The following is a 22,440-nucleotide window of genomic DNA, read 5'->3' on the forward strand; positions in this document are numbered from 1 at the left end:
TTTCTCATTACGCAGCAGACCTCTTCTTCTCTTACGGAAAATACATGCATTTACTGTGAGATGGCGCTGTTTTCAAGATATGACGTCATAATCCCCTTTCCTAATTAAAATTTGCAAGTAGATGTATATTGGATGTAATATTTTGCGGAAGAAAAACATTGAACACTTTTTCAAATGTTCTCCTCCTACTAAATATAATAAATAATATTAATGCAAAATGTAAAGTAAATATATACTTAATCAAATACATTGCAAGTTTGTTTTACTTATCAGTAAAATATGTTATCAGACTTTTATATAAGCAATGTTCCATGATAACCCCAGCGGATGTAGTCACGAAATGCTCTACAAGTAATCTTCGTCAGTAGAACTAAGTACACGTCTGATTCAAGTAAACACTTGCTAAAAATGCACGTTTTTAAAACAATTTCCCAGAAAAAATTGTAGTGTGCACAAAGCAGGCGTCTAAATCAATAGATTTATTAATAATAAGTGAAAAACCTAGTTTAAATGATGTTTGTGGTGCACCGTAAATTTTGCAAGCCATTCATGGATACGTCCGGGAATAAACTATCTAACAACGAACTTAGGTATGTCTAATACGATTTCTTTCTTTTAAATTCTCATGAAACACTTTGCTAACATTCCTATTATAAGCACTAAGTCCTATTTCCAATTGACAAATTGTTGTATAATAGATGGCGCTTCTCGAAGATAGCCGACCATATACGAATACAACCCAATACACTTCTCAAATCAATTCATTAGCATATCCATTTTCGCCCAGGATAACTACAAGCATGTCGAAATTGCTTGTCTTATTATTTCTGTCGCCAATATTAGGATACGCGATGAAAACGTATTTAAACCGTATCAAAGATGAGCCTTCGCTAAAAGTAAGTGGTTTTGTCATGCGTTAACCATTATTAACCATTAATTGCTAATTAACATCCGGCTAAAAACAGCTGCTTTACTGTCATTCATATCTTATAGGTTCTTCCCAAAGATTGGCAAGACAATGGTAATGCCATATTGCACAATGATGAAACCTCAGGAATCGCTGTGGCAGGCATGCTGCTGGCCTGGGTGCTATGCGGAGGTATTATCATTTTGTTGATTTGGGGTGGTTATAAAGTGTATTCCCGCTGCTGTAATGTGTCTCACGGATTGCAACAAAATCATCAAAACTCGATGCCCACCTAGATAGAACGAATGCATCATCCCCATAGTCTCCCTGGTGAAGAAAAAAGCGTTTCTTTTGACTTAACTTAAGTAAATAAGTAATAACGTCACAAACACATAAGTACAAAAACGAGGATTGTATATCCTGGCTTGTAGATCAAATCACTAAACAACTCCTTGAAACTAGCGAAATGTTAATATTAAGACGTATAGACGCTAAGAGGCGAAATAAGAAGGATGGTCAGAAGAGCAGAGTGTAATAGGAACAACATGGATTCAGAAATGGATTCAGGATCGAAGTCATTATAGAATTGCATGCAATTGACACGACTGAGAGAGGATGGGATTGTACGAATAGCAAAGTCACCAAAGGAAAGAGAATTACAGGAAGACTGAAGAAAATATGAAGTAATAACCAATAAAACGGCAGTATCGATGAAGAACAAGGACTATAATACAAAACGGAAGAAGAGAGTAAAACTGTTCTTCATTCGGTTATTTATAAATTTTGTAATTTTGTATAAGAATTGAATAAAGCAATTAGTCTAGTTCTAATCTTTTAAAAATCAATTCTATTCTTTTAATAGCGTAACCTGTACGTTTACAAAAAAAACTCGGCAAATGCTCTTCGTCAGTAGCACTCTATACACGTCGTATCCAATAAACAGCAAGCTAAAATTGCACGTTTTTATAAACGGAGATTTATAAACATTCACGCCCTGGAACAAGTTATATAAAATGTGGCAAATGCCCGGGAATCATAAGTGAAATTAAAAGACATTTGAGGATACTATAAATCCATTGCTAACTTCAGAATTTATCTACCCGATAAGAAACTCAGGTGAGAAGTATCATTTGTTCTAAAACCTCGTTTTCAAAAAGCTTTGTATGCAGCAAATGCTTTAGTGATTTTCTATAAATGAATTTCCCCCGAAATAGAGTCGCAAAAGGTGGGGAACAAGGCAGTTTGCACAATTTCCCCAGTCATCTTTCAAACATGAAGAAATTTGCATTTTTATTTTTTCTATTGCCAATATTGGGCAACGCAATGAAAGAGCATTTAAACCCTATCAAAGATGAGCCATGGTCCATTGTAAGTTTGTTTCAATGTACATTAACCATATCATATCAAAATAGAGTTATAAAAATTTACATCTACCTATAGGTTCTTCCTGAAAATTTGAAAGAAATTTTTAAAGCCATGCTGTTCAATGAGAATACCTCGTCCACCGCTGTGTGGCTATCGTTCTTGATCATGGTGGGTATAGGGGTTCTGGTGGTGACCGCGGTGTACTGGGGGCACCGCTTGTATAACACACCATTACGGGGCCGCAATCACCACGAGTAGAAGCCACCAAATAACAGGGAAAATGATAGGTCAATGTGTTTGTATATGTGTCTATTTATGAATGTTTGTAATTGAATGTGGTAATTGAACGAATAAATTAATTTTAAAAATCTTTTAAGACCAACCTATGATGGTTATCCTCCAGCGAGTTTCACACTAACCCAGCCAGTTGCATTACTCATTGCAAATCAAAGTTTCAATCTTTTGCATTGGGATCAATGCAGAAATACAACAAAATAGAGTGTTCTCGAATTTGGAAAATACCAATGAAAAAATTCTCTAGAGGATTCTTAGGCACGCAGAGAAGGACACTATGAATTTGTAACAGTCATATAAAAATGGGGTAGTGTTCACACCGAAATCTGAGCCGAAAGAAAACAGAATGGTGAAGAACTTCCTGCTGAAAGTCTTCTTTAACAAATTTATTAAAATTTTAATAGTGAACTGTCTTTAAGAATAATAATACTAAAATGTGTTCGCAGGAAACCAAGGAAGCAGCAAATCCTTTGTCTTGGCAGTACCCAAAAGCCTAAAGGGCAAACGCGCAGTGGACGAACGAAACGAGTTGGCGGGTGGTCCCGTCTTGTCTCGCCTGGCCCGAGCACGTCTCCGCCCGCCGCGGCACGCATCATCATCATCATCGGCCACATCCGTGCACTCTTCAGCTCCGGCGAGAAGAAAAAACCCACACGCACGCATCTAGCGCACGCATGGAACCGAAGGCCGAAAACGCGGGCCACCCCAAAGCACGGGAACGAGTTTGGTTCGGCGTCCAGCGGCTCCAAAGAAGAACAAGAAGAATAACCAGACGAAGACGCACACAAATGCCGCTCATAGCACAATATCAACAGCAAAAAGTAAATTGAACTAAGTAGAAATCAAGAAACCACTTCCTGTACTATACTTTTTTTCATCACACCATAACGCTAGATCTTTTTTAGGAACACCTTCTGCGGCAGATGAACATTTTAGAGAGTGCAGACGCAATTGGTAATAAATTTACTTAGTAATGTTTCCAACACACACGCACAAATCATTCTGAAACATCTTCTACCCTGGTATAAACTATATGTTCCTTTGGCGCGGTGCGGCGCGTCGCCGCTTTGTTCGTTAATTGGAGGCGCTACATCTCGCCACAGCTCAAGCCCCGAGGCGAGAATCGAAATCAAAGCGCCGGCAAATTCATCACGTTTTGAACGAGGCGTCGGGCAATTTTCCTCTAGACATTCAAGTGTTGAAGATGAAGAGATGAAAAAAAAGTATAAAACTTAAAACAGATTTAAGTCAGACACACACCAGAGGGCTAGTGATGAAAAACTAAATAAACAAATTGTCGAAATTTCAATCTTCAATCTTCACCAATGTGGTTTTGTAACAGCACAAGAGACCCAGATCGAAGACCGCAAGCGATTAAATCGCGAGCAAGTCGCGTTTCTAATGGTTTACCTCAATCGCCTCAAATAATAATTAGAAATAAATTAGAAAATTGAAATCTCTGGCAGAGAAACTTTATGTGGCGTCGCCAGCTGCGAGCAGCAGCACACATGCACCTCGCGCCTCGATTTCCAATGCTTTGATAGTAGCCGAGCGGACCTCTGATTTTCGATTTATTGCTTCGCCTTCGATTTTTATTTTTATTATTGCTGATGCACACACCGGGCGCCCAAGCGGCGGAAAACTGGGTCGTGATGGATGAAATTTCGAACAACAAGTGTGCCTTTTGCACGCGCGTGCAGATTTGTTCAATTCGTTTTCATCCATTGTCATTCATCGTCATTCACAAGCGTTTACTCGTATTTGAAGCGTGTTTTTTTTTGTTTGCTTTATGTTTATTGTAGTTGTGGCGGTCGTCGCTGCACTAGGTCAGTGGGACTCATCGTCTTTGGAATATAAAAGTACAAATACTGAATAACAACAAGAGGCATACAAGAAATTTGTGAGAAATTGACAAAACGAATGCAAATTTAGTGCAGTATTTGCATGAGAAAGTAAAAACTTGTAAATTGAGAAACTGATATAAAAAATTGAACAAAAATCGAATGAAACAGTTAATTTAAAGTAAGAATTTCATATATTTCTAATTTTTTAAAAGTGTTTTCTTGAATATATTCTAATATGTATTTTTAGTTCGTGGTCATCTGATTGTAAACTTGACATTGACATTTCTCGTTTGTTTTCGACTCTTTTTCTTCGTGGAACAGAAAATCTGGCGCTTCCTGCCTCGCGGCGGCTTCGAGCCAAACAAACACTCTCGTTAAAGGTTTGTTAAAATAATTATCTCCGACGAAGGAGAATCGTGCGAGAAGAACGAGTCAACAGGAGAAGAAGAAGAGGAGAACTGACGACGATGACGAAGAAGAAGTTGCGGTGCCGTTTAAACATTAAGGCCTCGGACCGCCGAGCGTCGGCGTTTCGATTCCCATAATTACCGGCGTTTCCCAAACGACTGTTATTAAATATTCCAGCGATGCCGCGCAGCGGTCACGCACTCCGCATCATCGACGACGTTTCGAGAAGTTTAAGTTTATTCCTTTTACGTCAGCAAAAAAAATCCCAAAAATTCTGCCGGTTTTAACTAATTACAAGAAATTTTCAAATATAATAGCGACATCTATGTTTCCCGCTCAACAAAGGACAAGTTGCTCCATCTATTATTAAATTTAAGTATTAATTTAAATAATAGTTTTAATTGTCTCAATATTTTGCTCCAACATTAATCAAATTGACACTTACAGCAAGAAAAAAACAACAATGAAGTAATAAAACTCGCTCGAAACAATCAGATAAGGCAATGATGTAGAAGGGCCATTTAAAACAATGTCAAAAAGTTGGCCCCGGCGGCGAGGTCAAGAAACTCGCCGTGTTTCTGACGCCGGGAATAAAAACAATACGAAATCCGGACAACAAAAGCAAAAAAAAAGCGGAGCCCAGTCCGAGTTTCACATTCGGAAGCTTTCCGAGCCCGAAATTTGCCCACAAAAAGCGCTCTAGAAAATACTCCACACGTGAATGAGAATCAAAATAAGAATGAGAATAACAAATGAGAATAAAAACGATTCCAAGAAACGCTCGAATCTCGATGCAAGCTGGGCGCGTCGGTAAAAAAGGCATTCATTTAGTTTCTTATCTCCGCAAAGTGAAAAAAGAAGAAAAACCAGAGAGTATAAATTAATACAGAAACTGGCAGCCAGAAGAAAAAAACGAACCCAAATATATGTAGGTACCTAGGATGTAATAAAACACGCTGGGTTTGTCCTACTTTTTAAAATTTCGTTTTCGATTCTGATTAGGCGTTTGGATTCATTAAAACGCCGCGATTAAAGTTCAGCCCTCAAAGGTAATAAGTAAATATGAAAACTAGCATCTCAAACCCACACGTAGAAAGTCCTTGGCAAGTAAATATACAGGAACAACAGAAATAAAACTAAATATTAAAAATTATTTGAAAAAACACTTTGTATATATTCGTAGGTAGTTTAGTTCGATCGTAAAACAGTCCGAATCTAATGATCACTTTAAATCACTCCTCAAATATCACCACCAGCGCCGAGTTTAATTACAAATCTAAAACGAGGAAAAAAGGCAAAGAAAAGTACGAGAAAAGTAGAAAACTCGCGCGCGGCTCGAGCCGGTAATGACATTACAACATTTAGTTAACGTTCATAAATCTCAGCGCAGCGCAGCGCAGCGGCAAAACTTAAACGATATGAACAGAATAAAAAACAAAACAACAACGAAAAGAAAATGAACATACCAAACGAATAACGTGCAGTCAGTTAAGTAAAGTTAGCGCAACCATCAAATCATCCGTGCATTCGTAAGAGAACAATATTTATGCGCTCGTAAACCGTTTTATGAAAAGCTCGGGGAATCATTACAGCCAATTAACGGTTCAAAGGTAGATTACGAAAAAATCACGGTCAAAAATGCATAAAAATCGGAGAATACCGAGTTCAAAATTGAGTTATTACGAAGTAAGTACTTCAACGATTCATTCTTTTACTCGAAGGAATAAAATAAAAATACCTATATTGCTATATTATGCATAGAAGATATAATAATAAAGATTAATCACTAAACGAAACAAAAAAACTAAGAGTAGATGGTGGAGGCGCCAGGATATTCGCTTGAATACACAAAATAAAGCAAAAACAAAATAATTGTTTATAACAACTAGAAAATAATTTAAAATAATCTCCTACATCATAACCTCAAATTTCATCTCTCAACTTACTTCAAATATAAAATTTTAGTGAAATTGTACTGATATTTACATTGTAAACAATCTCATAATTTATACGAGACTTTGTACGATAATTTCACAACTTAGCATCTGCCCTCAACATTTTCTCTCCAAGTATGTACTAGAAACAAAGCCGATTGACTAATAAGCGACTACACCTTTCTTCTCATAATGCATATTTAGCGGGCAATATTTGTCATTAAGCATTTCTTTGTTTTCTCCTCTCTGTACACAAGCAAACTTCTTCTCACCTGGCTCGCCTTAAATACACTACACAACGAGCTGTTTTATTGTCATGTCATGTCGTTGTCATGTCGTGTGTGTCGCCTCGCGTATAGTTTTTCCATGGAAGACAAAACAATAGCCAGATTCCGCTAAATCACATAAACACATACTAACCAAGCCACAAACAGCCACACAGGACATTCCTATATTGATATGCAAAACGTGTATAATTAATACGCTGCAGACCGAAGACGACACGAGGTGAGCCACCTTAAGACAAGACGACAACTCAACTACGCAAATCTACAAACTCAAGCGAGCGTAACGTGTAATCAAATTTTTCTATTGTCTTAAAACACTTTTAACCACATACACAAACAAGATATAAATATTGTTTTTGTATAAACTATAATATAAATGTAGTGTTTGCATGTCGCGCACGTCGCGAGTGTCGTGTGACTTCAACGCTGCGCTAACAGACGAACAAACGTGGAGACTTGAACGATCGCATTCGATAAACGTAACGCCATAAATATTAATGAAAAGAAAGTGCAGCGTGCGCGCGATAGGAAACGTGCGCGCACGTGGCGCCGCATTGTATTTACTGTCTGTCTACCAAAATATTTAATAATGGTTGAGTTTTTCTCGATTTGTTTCGCTAGAGCTATTGTTTCGCATTGTGATTTGTAATCGGTGAGGCGTTGACGGGCATAGACAACTTCCTGTTGTCAATGGTAAAAATACAAATTACTAATAATCATAACGTAGATAACATCTAGGTCAATAAATTTTCTTTTAAACATTACATTAAAAACTGTGGATTTTTTTTTCATATAATTTTCATAAAAATCTAATTTTTTAACCGCAAAAAACTTCATACTTTCAATTTTTTTGTAAGTTTCTGTGTGAACACAGGTTTTTGTTGTTCACGCATTGCTGCACCAGCGAAACGCCGTCGCAGTCATGCATTGTTTCTGCCTACTTCCGCTCACTAGATTAGAGCATTCTGCATTCTAACCTAAAATGCGACGCGCACCGGAAGTGCCAAACCTCTAACATGCCCGACTGCGCAACATGCGCGCGAGTAATTACACGAATTTGGAACCAAACACGAGTATTATATCAGTGCACCACATTAAATCATAAATAATCGAATAGTACTAAAAAGAATTAAACTCGCAATAAAACGAAAACAGGACAATATAGAAATCCAATTAATCAAGTATTAACCAATAAATTCCTATTCTAACCTTGGTGCTTCAAGAATATTGTTAATATTTATTTATATCATCTCCACTGCTTGTTTCTTTTTATATTCATGCTGTTAAAAATCCAAGTTCATGACCCTCATCACCAAACGAAAAGTTCAAAGAGGCAAGCGGGTGCAAGGTGATTATTTCTTTGTTCAAAACCCGCGCGCGCCTGGTTTTTAGTTGTTGTATTGACGCGCACTTGGTCCCGCCACATCCAAATCACCCGCAGCGGTAAACGCCGGCGCACCGCACACAAGTTACGTGCATAAATTAGACGTACGCATCTCCCCAGCGGCTAGTTGCGCGCCTTTGTCTTTGATTTCGATTATGTAAATAGAGGCTGGCATTTGACCTGTTCAAGAAAACTAATCGAAACTACACAAATTTAAACACTTGCGTGTGGTTTTATTCTTTGTTTTTTTTCGTTGTTGTAAATGTTATTATTGCTCAGTCTCCAACACATAAAATATATGAGAATTTACTATCATAAAATTACAATTGTGGTACACGTTGCGCCACCTGTTGGATTTTTCCATTACCAATACATCAAAACAAAGAAATTCAGTATAAATATGTCAGGTTTGATGCGAAATAAAGAAGAATGGAATAAAACATGATAATATGATAGATTAGAAACCCAATTTAAGAAAAAAAAAAGTGAAATTAGCCAAATCCATCAATTTGCATAAATAATGCTCATTAAACCGGAAATCAGCACGACGTCCGCACCCAATTCAACAAGTTCTTAATTCGTGCACTTAATTTATGCATCGATTGAGATTAGCAATTCAAAAGCCAAATCGACTTTCAACTTCTACATAGCCTCACAATAAATACATAATTGATCCGAGCTCTTCTTACTTAAATTAACCAGACATAAATGTACCGTTTACTGTTTGGTTAGTTAAGTCAAACCGCAATTAGAACTATTTCCAGCTATGAATAAGTAAAAGTGTGTCCTACCTTAGTTGGCGATCACTTTGAACAATCTAATCGGCGTGTCGGTTGACCAGACGAACCACTTTTGTTCCGGAATTGCTTCTTCGGTGACTTGACAACTCTCTTCTGGAACAATAAATAAATTCATAAGTATTCAGTCAAAATTTCAAACAAAAAAAAAGAAGAATAAGAAAAAAACTGAAACTTACTAAGTAATTTTAAAAAATCTTCCAAAGTGCATGAATTCCTCTCAGTACAAACTAGAACCAGCTCCGGTTTGGTATCTCCAAAAGTTTTCATTTGTAAAAATGCATTTATACAAGTAGTAAGAGCAGGAAACAAAGATGAGTCATAAACAACATCGGCAGCTAATATTATATCAGCGCCTATGTTATCCGCGAATGCTTTATCATCTTCTCCCCAACAATGGCGGACTACACTAATTAAACTACGTGTGTGTGTGCCACCCTCATTCCTTTCAACACACCCCCTTACAAGACAATCAACACCTCGTAAATAATCTTCAGCATTCGGATGATTTGTGGGATTTTTGATAATGTCAAGTTTAAAGTGACGTTTTGACTCAATAATTTTAACACCTTTTGGTGACAATCTGTGAGGACTACGTGTTTGGGTTCACAGTTCAAAGCAAGTGATAATCCTACCAAACCCAAACCGGAGCCAAGTTCTAGAATGGTCTTGCCCTTAAAAAAGGACTTATTCGAGGCGCACCATTCGGAGAGAACAAGAGCTGCTTGCCACGTGCTCAAACCTTTGATAAACAAACAAAACATAATTTACTAACAAAATATACAAAAATACTACATAAATGTTACCGGAATTACAATGCAAGCAAAAATAACTGAGCAAAGGGTAGTAAAATGCACAAAAACATATATAAATATGGATTCATGTGTGTAAAACACATTGCAAGTGAATAAAACATGAACAAAATGTCAACAAATGCCAAATAATCTGTATCTTAGCAACAAAACATGGTAATGTCACTGTCATTTACATTACTAAATATATAGAAATACTAGCGGCCCTGTCGAACGTTGTCCCGACTTATCTTTCACAAATATTTTCGAAATTTCTGAAAGACTTTTTTAGCTAGGTATATGTGCCACATCCATTATTAAAACTCACAGTTTCCATTTCTAAATTTACAAATTCATTCACTTTTATAATTATTGTCAAAATGAGTTTCTATCTGTCAACTAATAATAATAACAGTCGAAAGGTATCAACATCAGTTAAAATCATTTGGAATTAACAGATAATTGTGACTGTCAAATAATAACAGACAAATAATTAGCAATAAATTAAAATTGCGACTATAATTTGAGATTTAAACTACCCTATCTCTCAAGTTGGATTGAACTGCACATGGTGTGCGAATTTTATTATAATCAGTTAAGGGGTTTAGGAGTCCATTGAGGACAAACATTGTGACACGAGATTTATATATATTAAGATATAAACAGGATATTAACTTTTTTTATAGATAGCATTATCTCTGTTTAACTTTAGAATGTATTTGTTGATATTACTTCCCACATTTGGAAGACTTCACAGCTATCTATAAATACTCACCAGTCGTGCCCTCTGAAATAATCTTTTCGCTCTCACATAAACTCACTACACTACACTCAGTCAAATAATGTTTATGATAGTTCACATTATCAGCATCAGCTTCACTCACTAAATTACATAAAGCATTGTAAACACAATCCTGTATTTCAGTCTCAGTGTTTCGTTCAAGATTATTTATAACCCATTTTAAAAATGCTTTTTGATAGGAACGCTTTATAGGAAAAGCAATGTTACGCAAGTGATTTATAGTGCTGTTAACAAGAAGTCGCTGGGCATCCGAATTATTCAATCGTTCCTGCAAATTTCATTTAATAATTTCTGAGGTTATCTTTGATTAGGTTTAAATTCTTACATCCCAAGTGATGGTTTTTATTGGGAAACCGCATAGGAACTTCCTGGTGAGCTCATCTACTGGTTTACGGAAATCATCATGGTACATTTTTCGACGCGATAGTTTTTGACCGAGATTTTAATGTGACCGCAGCGATGACGTTCATAACGTTCATTTACGTGTACAGTTCGTGGATACAACACTTTTGCTGATTGGGCATCACTGGTTTTGAAGCACACGTGATCATATGGACTTGATAAAAGTTGCTAAGAGATAAGAGTTTCGAGTCAATAACGTACACTGTAGTCACTTTACTAGCGCATGTTTTCTGTAGGTTTATCTGTATGCCACGCATGAAGAAGTCTTCTGAGGTTCGCCAATAACTTTTGCGCCCTCGCGGGGAAGTTTTAGGGGTGGTTTTATTGACAGTACGTGATACATTCGCTAAATGTAACCCACAATGGCAAATATTTCATAATTTGAACTAATGTTGCATATTCTGTTGCAATTTTCAATCTTGTGTCGATTGATTTAATTGGTTACTGCTGCGAAAAGTTTATTAACACCATTTCCTTGTTTGATTATGCAATCAGCGAATCATTGAGAATATATTTTAAATTAAATAAAACGTAATAATTTGTACAGAATATAATTATACAAAGGAGAGTTCCTGCCAGAAGAGAAAAGCAGAAGTATTTGCAAATCCGATTCTAATGATTCGTGTGTGTAAAACCAAGAATAAAATAACAAAATAATATACATGCTGCCATCTATCTACAAAAGGTCTACACATAAGTAATATTGAACAAGTCGATTTTAAATACTACTATAAATTGTAATAAACAAATAAGCGAAACAAATGTATGTTTAATATAAATTCATTGCATTACTTTGTTAATTAACATTAATTATTTAACAAGAATCATGGTAGCTTTTTACTAGATTTTTGTAAATTATGTTCAAGGTCATAAATTAACATCTATATGACAGTTAATCATTCGCTTGAGGTTACAAACATAAATAAGTAAATAAACAGTTTAAATATTGAACAACTGTGAAATAAACTTACCAAGAAGCTTGTTTGATATACACTGATAAAGGTAATAAATGTAAATCTTTTATTATAACATACTATGCACGAATATGATTGTTTAGATGGCTGACATAGATTGTGCCATCACTGAAGCCCCTGAAACACCCTCAGAAGAACCACAACCCTCGGCACCTGAAGTTTGCAAACCCCTCGGACCTCCCGGTGGTTCACCACGCCACTACAACATGGAAAGCACCTCAATCGACGACGACACCAAAGCGAAACTCAAGGGCGACCAAATTGGAGACACCATGTACAACCAATCTTTTGTCATCAAAACACTTATGAGATTTAATAACCTTGAAGAAATCAACTGCATTTGGGGAGAAGACCTTGAAAATGATCTTTGTTTCATTTGGGATATGACTGTGGAAGAAGATGTCTGCAAATTCTTGTTTGAATTGAATTTTCCAGCCATTGCATGCACTGTCCTCAAAGCAGACATTAACCACAGACTCATTGAGATCTTAATTGGCATTCTAGGCAATATTTGCACACCAGACTCAACGCCAGAATTAAAATCCGAACATTTACCTATTATATTGGATCATATTGATACTGATGATCACTTAATACTGATTCAATTGATGCGTTTTGTAAAAGTAATTGCATTCAAAGCTGAGAAAATCGAGTTTGCTAATGTAGAAATCATGGAGAAAATCATCTTCATTCTGTATAATTCAATGAACGTTGGATTATTAGAGATTTCACTGGATGCAGTTGATAAAATGACTTCTGATAAGAAGTTACCCGTTGAATTTTTACATGAGAATTTGTTAGAGGCATGTTTTACCGCGTTCAAAGTAATTTACGATTCGGAAAATGATTCAGAAACAGACGCGTACAAAACGGATGTTGTGAAACGTAACATGAATCATTTATTGCAAGTTTTAGTAAATATGGCGGTGTATTGTCAAGCGATTGAAACACCGGCGACGGCAGCTATTAGACGAAAAGTAGACGAGCATAAAATCGTCGTTTTCGGCGAGTTGCATGAAATACTCAAAGGTTATGCGGATGAATTTGATATTACTGAAGATGTTGGTTTTGTATTTCAATCGATCGACTATGTTTTAAGCGCTTTTGGTATGAAATGTTACAAATTAACGGTGGCTATTATTAAAATGGCGGCCATTTTGAATCCGAAGAGTGTAACGGAAACAGTCATGAATTCTTACGTTGAATTGATCAAAGAATTGTTTTCTAAGCTAGATGTTAGTGATGATGAATTCATTACTGCGTTAAAAAGTAAATGTGAAGATGATGAAGAGAAGGAGAAATTATTACGAGCGTTGGATGCTTTACGTGAATGGAAATTGGAATGCGAAGGATTTGATTTTGATGAAAAAGTGCAAAGTATTGTGGATATTTGTTCAGCTGAAGACAGTTAAATGTTTTTTGTACGCTTATTTCGGAATTTAGACGTTCATTCCTAGCGTTGCGCAAAATTTGTGATATTTATGAATTAAAATACAGCGTAGAGCATTCACGAATCTCAATTTAATACATTACCAGTGTCTATAAATAGACTTCACTGTTTTAGTTACACAGAGTAGTGTTTACCTTCTTTAAAATGATCAAATTTGATGTTTTGTGAGTTTTAAGACAAATTATTTAACAATTGCCTTGCAAAATATTATTAGTAGTAAACATAGACACCAATTAAATATGCACATCGAACATTAAACACTATTTCACAATTCGCGTATTGCAAGCAAAACATAATTACGATTGGTACCTGCACGTGTAAAAGGTACTAATATTTTTTATAGAAAACGCTAAATTCGCCTTTAATTGTTGGACACACTGTACGATGTCTCTAATGTGAATAATTGTCGTAAACCACAATTACCTAACGAAAACAATTACCCAAAACAGGAAATAATTGACGTTTACGTTTATTTGAATGTAATTACGATGACATTTTCTAAAATGGAACATCTCAATCGAACCAGCCGAATGTCGGCGGCAATTTGGGTTCGGTAATGTCGATAATGATGATTTGATTGCTTTTAATTGCGCCCATTGCTCGTTACGCGTTGTTACATGCGCTTGTACAATTTTCGCACACACGTAACATTACCAAAATAAATATCTACGTTTATTTATGCAAATATTGCTTATTTCTTTGTTTTTTTCAACAATTACATAATAATTTACACCGTTTATACACATTCCTAATTAAAAGCTTAGATTAACACGTAAATAATTATTGTATTTGTTGGATATTAGACTGTTTTTCCATATTTTGTTTTGACCTTGACCATTGATATCAATATATTCAAAATATTAACAAAAAATGTTGGTAGAGTAAATATTAAGTGAGTTAACCGTGGAAACAAGATCGACTGAGTAATACGTCGATGCCTAGAAGGCGCACAACGAAGAGTACCATTACGCCGAGAAAGGTGAACTTGATTGTATTATGCAACAACCATAAACTGTAAAACGATAATTACATATTAGATACATTCACACAACTACTATTAGTGTGCATTAAAACACTATAAACTTGATTGATGCTATAGTTCAAGTTCAGTGTCAACAAAACAACAAAAACTTGCCTGACACCGCCATTATTTTTTATATTTTAAATTTTTACTTACAATTTATAATGTAGACGGATATAAGGCAGATTCTCGAATCGTTCCTTGAAAATATGCTTCTTAACCATCAGTAAGGTTTGAGTGAGATAATCTGTTAGGTCGTAAGTGACATTCAAATGGTAAAATATCTCTTCGTCTTTACCAGTGACCGCATAAGACATTTTCTCGTAGTTTGTTGTGTCGAATTGCCAAGCACGCGTTGTAAAATATTGCAGGACGTCCAAACCAACCATAATTTTCTTTTGTACACGAATCATACTAAACAATTTTACAGAAAACAAAATTAGTATATATTTGAAGTTAGGTTATGTTATAACTACTTACAATCGTTCACGGCCAATCAAAAAGAACAACATGTCGAGAAATATGGCTGGTATCCATTGAAATAGAATCAAAACCAACCAATGAATGTAAACGTTAGTGCGTAGAGCGCCATCTGGATACCACAACATCCATTCAAATGGATATTGACTGATGATCTTCTGGCCTAGGTTAAGTATCTCACCCCATGAGATCGCCACTACGTTTCTTGGGACGTTGAGGTTATAAACCAACATGTCGTCTCTAAAGTTAATATTATTTATATGTTATGATTTGTTTTGTTAATATTTCTGAGAGAAAATATTTACTTAGTTTTTTCTCTTTCAGTTGGTATGGTAAGAAGTGCATTGATTGCCAAATCACATGGAATGATTTGTGCTAGATTACTTTCAACACACAACATACTTCTTAAGACGCCTTTGCCTGCAGCAGCGATAACACCAATCGGTCCGTTTAGAGAATCAACCCATCCTTGCATAGGTTCACGAAATGTTGGAATCACGACCGAAGGACGTGCAATTACCACAGGATATTCTTTCGCATAGTCTTTTACTAACCATTCGGCTAGGCGTTTTGAAAATGTGTAACTGTTTGGATGTGGGCCTAAAATTCTGCAACAAACTTGTTTAATCCAATGCGACATTGTAACGTATTCCATTTTTGTGCGATGTCGCAAATAGTTGAAGCGAACGCAAGTGCAAAAAAAGACACTCACTCTTGCATTTTTCTCTTCAGCACCTCCTCGTTCTCAGTCTGCACGTATTTCATCACTTCGTACGGATCGCGATGCGGCTCGTAGACCTTCTCATCGAGAATCTCCTTGTCCGGATAGCAAAACGCCGTGGATAAATGTATAAAACACTAAAATAATTACCATTATGTTAATATTTAATCAAACTTTTATTTTATGACGCCACCAGTGCCAAACAACAAAATTAATTAAGTATTAAACAGGAAACTGTAAAAAACAGTTTTTTGACATGTGATAACATTTTTACTGGATGATAAATGGTGTATTGTATTGCACCAGCTCGTTTTTTAGATAGTTTTTTAATCAAGTTTGCCGTCAATCAACAACGAATTGATTACTTTCTATTTTCTTTTCAGATCGCACGCGCACTTTTTATTCGCTTCAAAGTGCACACAAACAAATCGTAGTTTTGCGATGCAGTAACGAAAATTGCTATTCACATGTACATATTATTAGTATTTAATAAGAATGTAATTTACGATGATCGTGTTGAAACTTTTCTATTCGTGTAATTACGCAGTCGATACGCAATAACGCAATGAGCGCGTCGATTTTCATTCAAATCACACAAATCATTCAATTTCCGATGCAAATTTGTTTCGAGTAATAAATATGTAATAGAAGAAAATTTATGGCGTGGAATACTTTTACTTACTTGTAAATTTTTCATGTTTTTGCACAAATCGAGAATCATTTTGGTGCCGATTGTGTTTGCAACAACGGCGTCTTTTACTTCAGCTTCCAGGCGAAGAGTCGCCGCCATATGCATAACCACCGACACTTCAATCAGTTTACGTTTGTCAGCGGCCGTTAATCCCAAATTCTCCACTTCTAAGTTTCCTTCGATGATGACAAGTTTATCCAGAGCTTTTGGACGTTCTATTTTTAATCGAGCGAAAACCTGACAAACATATTTTAATATTTAAATATTAGAACATGCTCCGCCTACTAGACATAACCTAACTTTACTCCCACTATATGTGATGCATGCGTATGTGCTTAAATATATTTTCTGTTTATAGTGAATAATATCAACACTGAATTACAGTTTGCACTCTGTTTTATATCGTTAAATAACAAAGGCGTCGATATATACATTGAATTTTATTGACACCGATAATTTTATTCCGTTTTGAACATATTTTGATGAACATAAATGCGTTTGATTGAAAGAATCTCTAATAGACATGTCAAGGGTATTTATTAGCGTAGAACATAAACTAAACGCTTGAAGTTTTAAATATATTAGTTTAAATAGTTGTAAAATAAACCATGTAAAACCTACGTTTTTAAGGTATGAAATAACTTGAAATAAGTTTTTTAACACGCGTAACAATATCGCGCATGCGCGATATACATTATCTGTATAACCCAACTTCTGTATTGTAACATTTGTGAATTTCAAGATCAAAGCCGTTTGATTAATGGCCGTTCACCAACAAAAACTTCCAAGGTTAGATCTACCTTTGTTAAATTTCGACTCTTTTTTCTCTTTAAAGATTAGTATTAGTTAAAATGTGTTGTAATTATTGATATTGTAGTTTTTTCAAGATTGTCAATGTTTTTTAATTTCTAATTATGTACATACCGGTAAATTTTTAATATTTTCCAAACGTTGCATAGGATCAACTCCTCGTTTAGGCCGAATCAACAAAATAACTTTCTTAACATCTGGCAGAGAACGCAAAATCTTCTCCACCAACACCTTGCCCATGAATCCAGTCCCGCCGGTAATAAATATAGTTTTCCCCACGTACCATTCTTGAATTCGCGACATTTTCTTTTCTCTTACTACTGGCACTACTGACAAAAATCACAAATCACAAATTAAATAAGTAAATAAAGTTTCACGCTTATTTTTATTTGCACAGCGACAAACTTAATAAGATAGCTAAAATGTGTTAAATAACGATAAATAAAATAAAATCTAAGTACAATCAAGTCGCGTTGCTGTGCAATTTGTTTCAAGAACGCGCTTAGACGGAGCGCCGCGCTGAATTAAACTGTGCGAGTCGAACACCGACGATTTTATTCGTATTTCATACAACGGCGCCGATGAGTAGTGACCAGCGGCGAGTGATTGTTGAGGGGCGCATAATTAGAGTGTTTGATGCGACTAATGCATACTAATATCAAAAATCATACAAAATGTTCGTAACTTTTCAATAAGTTTTAGAATGTAATTCTAAAAATAGGATTTATGGGAAAATTAACACTAGAAAGTGATAAGAGAACATAATAATTAACATTTCACTTATTTTTTCTAATGGGAAATTTGTATTCGTAATATTGACATAGCAAACGTCAAAAAATTACTTTTGAGGTTATTTTAGTATAAATTTTCATTGAAAGCTACGCCATCTGGTATTAAAAACTTGATTGTATGCAATTTGACACAATATTGTCGTAATTTGTATTTTTTGCATAATAACCTATTCAACATCTTCAAATAATTATAACATTATGTCTTCTTACAATTCATACATATAGAAATGTCAACCTAACCTCACTCTAACCTCTCTAACGAGGATATAATTCGATGGAACATTACGCAACACCGAATGCGCAAGCGCGTCTAATGACACAAACGTTGATTTTCACATTTTCTGCCCGTCTAATAACGGTCGCAAGAACTTCAATAATCACGACCACGCAAAGAAAAGTACAGTAAAATGAAGTGAAGGCAGGTGACTTTATTATTTATTAAGTACAATCAGTGGGCACTTACGCACACTTGCTTTATTAGTGCACCGGAAAAAATGACCATTCACTAATAGTAATACTTGCGCATAAGAAAATAACGAAAATAATTTGATGAGTTGCGATAGCAATTGCAATCATCTACTTCTTTGCGTATTGTAAAATGCATTCAAAAGTGAAAATGAAAAACGAACGAGAATTAATTCAACAAAAACGTTGCACTTTACTGTTTTGCAACGCTTTATAATTTCGATTTCTTTGAGCAGTCACACGAAAAGATTATTGAGAGGTTGAATAGGGATTTGCGGTTAGTCATGGTGGATTTAATTAAAATTACGCTGACATATAATTTAAAATTACTCAAATTTTAAAAAGGTTTTATGAAGGTAATAAGAGAAATGTACATACATTATTGAATTCATTAAAATAATACGATAAATATAATTATAAAATAAAATAATAAATGCAATGAAACGGCAAATTTGTGTTTTTCTACGGTTTGACTTTGAATTTCTCACTTTTCTCCTTCAATTCCATAAAATATTGACTACTTTGTTGATGTCTGTAAACTTAATAGCCCAATCATCGTTTTAATAACTTACTCACCGTTTAGCAAATTATTCAATTATAGAACCGTGCAGAGAAAAAATTTAATTAGAAAATATTTATAGGATTCTTAATGTTTGCAACCTAACACACGCAGAAAAATATTTAAAAATAGCAATTGTTTTAGGTTATGTAATAAAATGGCGATAAATAACTTAAATGATATAATAATAATTAACTAGTCGCCGGAGAAGAGTGAAGCGGTAAATATTCCAATCCATAAAAATGTAACAACATAAAAAGTGTCATGGCGGCTGTGCGGTGTGGCTTAAAATTTAAAAGATTCGGTTTTGGACCGCATCGAGAAAGTGCTCAACGTGACGAATCCGCAACGTGTACCAAACGAAGCAATACCAAACGTAGCACAACGTAGCGTAGTGCAGCACTTGCAATCTGCAAATAAGCAAACAAAACAAAGCGGAAGTGTGAATGGTGTTTAAACAGAAGAAAGCAATTTGCACAAGAGTTAAAACTATTCTAAACTCATTAAAATGACAGTATTATGTTCAGAAAACTAATTTTGAGGTTATAAAAGCGTGCTATAACCTTAAAATTAACCACTATTAAAATTTCCTGAAATTATTTTCTATTATTTAAAAAGCAAATGGAATTATATCAAATATTTAGTGTTTATATTTTTATCAGTTAGTATTTTAATCAAACACAACGTGCAAACACGAAGTGCGCATAGAAAGTGTCAAAGCAAGCAGAGAATCCAAATCTTTGCACAAACTCAACTTACATTCTGAAGTGGATACGAGTAAACCAAAGACTGCCATCATCTTCCTTCATACAAAACTTGCGTGAGCCAAGAATACAGTGCGTCATATACTCATCAATATCGTAATCTATATGAAGAACGTAAAAAGTCTTCTGGTCTTGCGGACATAATAGCTGCGTCATTTCTATAACGCGTTCCACTTTAAAGTTCCATACTTTTGTTGTGAAATACTCGAAAACAGTTGAGGCTGCGACTAGTTTACGTTGTAATCGTACCATGCTAGGCAACACAATATACATATACATATATTATAGGTTATGTAAAGTATGAATAACTTACAAAGTAGGAACACGTATAAGCATCAACAAACCATCAACTAACAATGCAGGCAACCACTGAAACAATATTACAACAAGCCAATGCACCCATTTATTTGTACGTAGAGCGCCATCTGGATACCACAACATCCATTCATACGGATAGGCTGGAATAAGATTCTTTGCTCTGTTGAGAACATCTCCCCATGTGATTGTGACTACATCACGTGGGCATGACAAGTTGTAAACACTTGTTGTGAATAAATTTGATTCACTATTGTCTGTCTCCATAATATTATCTATTTCATTAGATTGTTCAGTTGGCATTGTCTTATGCAACCCGTTTTTCTTTTCTTTCAGTTTGGTTTTTCTTCAATATGATTTTGCGTCGCATTATAATTTTGGTCATTTCCACGCTCGTAAGATATAATAATAAATGCATTGATAGCTAGATCAACTGGGATCACCTCTGCGTGATAATCTTCTCTGCAGATTAATGAACGGAGAACACCTTTAGCTGCAGCGACCATGATACCAGTGGGTCCGTTTAGTGAATCGACCCATCCGGGGATAGGCTCACGGAGAGCTGGAATGACCACTGAGGGACGAGTGATACTTACGGGAATATAACGTTCGTAATCTTTTACTATCCATTCAGCAAGACATTTTGAAAATGTATAAGAGTTTGGATGATGTTCCAAAATTCTATACATAATAACAAAAATTAGGAAAAATTCAAATTTTTATATTAATTATTCCCTTACTCCTCTTTCTTTTCATTTAAAACATCATCAGACACGTTTTGCACTAAGTGTATCATTTCGTACGGGTTTTTATTTGGTTTATACACTTGTTCTTTTAGTTCTTTGATGTTGCAATGACAGAATGCAGTAGATAAGTGATTAACACTCTAAATAGTAGACAATTATTAAGGAGCAAACATTTGAGGTTATTTTAATGACTTACAACAATGTTTTTCATTTTACAGCATAAATCCAATACCATTTTGGTTCCTAGCGTGTTTGTTAAAACAGCATCACTTAATCCTGCTTGTAGTTTCAAAGACGCACCCAAATGGAAAACCACTGATACGTTTTCAATTAAATCATCGCAATCATGATCACTTAATCCTAAATTTTTATCGAGTAAATTCCCTTCTATGAATACCAATTTTCCCAAGACTTTAGGACATTCGTCTTTAATTCTATCAAATAACTAAAGAAACAATTTAATAAATAAGACAAATGTAGAGATATAGGTTATGTTTTTTTTAACTTACAGGAAGTTTAATCATAGTTTCATGGCGCTCATCATGAGTACATCCATTTTTTGCACGAACAAGCAAATATATCTTATTGATGAGTTTGCAAGAACGAAGAAGTTTTTCAACAAGCACTTTGCCCATGAAACCTGTACCACCAGTAATAAAAACACTTCGTCCGGCGTACCATTTTTGAATATCACTTAAGTCACTCAAATTTTCACACTCGGCCATTTTTAAACGGCAAAAATTAGATGCGTAGATATGGATTAGTAGTAACCAATAGAGATTTTCGCATCTAGTCGTGGCTTTTATACGTGACTTGGTAGCTGATTAATATTGGTTTAATTATTGATTATAAAACTACTGACCAGTCGTAATTAAGCTGTTTTGATTGGGGTAATTTTCCAATTATAATTGCTATTTTTCAACCGAGTGTTATTTCGTGTTTAGGTACGAAATTTATGGAGTCTACCCGATGACATTTAACTGCGTATTTGCGTTACTCAATAAATAGCTTAATTAAATTACCAACAAATTATTTTTGTAGGGTTGTAACCAAAGCATCACAAGAGTGGATGAAATCTTTTTTTCATTTGCAGGGACCTGAAGATCTGTGAGAGGACTGCTGATCAACTCAAGGACAATTGAGCAATGTAGACCTCGCTGCCCTTTTATACCTGCAAGGGTTGTATGAGCGCTGATTGGGCTACCTACACCACTTTTTGCGGGTTGCACGTAGTATATATAAGGGTACCATGCATCGGTCACAGTCCTTAGCCGCGTCTGAGTCGACCAGCAAGTTGTAAATCGGTTCACAGTTGTCTATAATTGGATGTAAAAGGCTTTTATGGCACAAAAAGTCATGCAGATGAAATCGTGTTTCTTAAATTTTACTAAAATTTGTAAAATAGCTGCATTGCAATGTATCTCACATTGAGAATCGT

General features: G+C 35.3%; 4 protein-coding genes and 1 long non-coding RNA gene across 7 annotated transcripts; 2 read left to right on the forward strand and 3 right to left on the reverse strand.

Moving 5' to 3' along the window:
- Nucleotides 1–8: 8 nt before the first annotated feature.
- On the reverse strand, nt 9–11,784 carry LOC135789801 (uncharacterized). Its single transcript, XM_065299827.1, has 4 exons — nt 11,139–11,784; nt 10,787–11,081; nt 9,215–9,316; nt 9–185 (listed from the first exon to the last, which is right to left on the reverse strand). The coding sequence occupies exons 1-3, from the start codon at nt 11,223–11,225 to the stop codon at nt 9,216–9,218; spliced, it is 483 nt and encodes a 160-aa protein (XP_065155899.1). The 5' UTR covers nt 11,226–11,784; the 3' UTR covers nt 9–185; nt 9,215.
- Nucleotides 313–4,564, forward strand: LOC135789398 (uncharacterized). 3 transcript variants are annotated; one of them, XR_010547545.1, is made up of 7 exons: nt 313–590; nt 699–896; nt 994–2,023; nt 2,122–2,275; nt 2,348–2,915; nt 3,013–3,387; nt 3,472–4,026. It is a non-coding gene; the product is annotated as an uncharacterized lncRNA (long non-coding RNA). The 3 variants fall into 3 exon arrangements; XR_010547544.1 differs by lacking the exon at nt 699–896 and adding an exon at nt 4,369–4,564 and having other exon boundaries at nt 314–590; nt 3,472–3,520; XR_010547543.1 differs by lacking the exon at nt 699–896 and having other exon boundaries at nt 314–590.
- Nucleotides 11,785–12,067: 283 nt separating the features above from the next.
- Nucleotides 12,068–14,324, forward strand: LOC135789800 (uncharacterized). Its single transcript, XM_065299826.1, has 2 exons — nt 12,068–12,217; nt 12,273–14,324. Exon 2 carries the CDS (start codon nt 12,273–12,275, stop codon nt 13,599–13,601), a length of 1,329 nt encoding a protein of 442 aa, XP_065155898.1. The 5' UTR covers nt 12,068–12,217; the 3' UTR covers nt 13,602–14,324.
- LOC135789799 (putative fatty acyl-CoA reductase CG5065) lies at nt 14,290–17,910 on the reverse strand. The gene is made up of 7 exons (XM_065299825.1): nt 17,477–17,910; nt 16,544–16,789; nt 15,853–15,998; nt 15,446–15,748; nt 15,141–15,380; nt 14,817–15,074; nt 14,290–14,651 (listed from the first exon to the last, which is right to left on the reverse strand). The coding sequence occupies exons 1-7, from the start codon at nt 17,663–17,665 to the stop codon at nt 14,537–14,539; spliced, it is 1,497 nt and encodes a 498-aa protein (XP_065155897.1). The 5' UTR covers nt 17,666–17,910; the 3' UTR covers nt 14,290–14,536.
- Nucleotides 17,911–18,953: 1,043 nt separating this feature from the next.
- Nucleotides 18,954–21,981, reverse strand: LOC135789348 (putative fatty acyl-CoA reductase CG5065). Its single transcript, XM_065299139.1, has 7 exons — nt 21,512–21,981; nt 21,199–21,447; nt 20,997–21,142; nt 20,642–20,937; nt 20,255–20,513; nt 19,937–20,194; nt 18,954–19,587 (listed from the first exon to the last, which is right to left on the reverse strand). The coding sequence occupies exons 1-7, from the start codon at nt 21,725–21,727 to the stop codon at nt 19,470–19,472; spliced, it is 1,542 nt and encodes a 513-aa protein (XP_065155211.1). The 5' UTR covers nt 21,728–21,981; the 3' UTR covers nt 18,954–19,469.
- Between the last annotated feature and the right edge of the window lie 459 nt (nt 21,982–22,440).

This window comes from Atheta coriaria, unplaced genomic scaffold (genome assembly GCF_025399875.1).
Source record: "Atheta coriaria isolate IRGN ID8LTWV9N9 unplaced genomic scaffold, Caltech_Dcor_3.1 hic_scaffold_3_pilon, whole genome shotgun sequence".
In the NCBI taxonomy this organism is placed as follows: domain Eukaryota; kingdom Metazoa; phylum Arthropoda; class Insecta; order Coleoptera; family Staphylinidae; genus Dalotia; species Dalotia coriaria.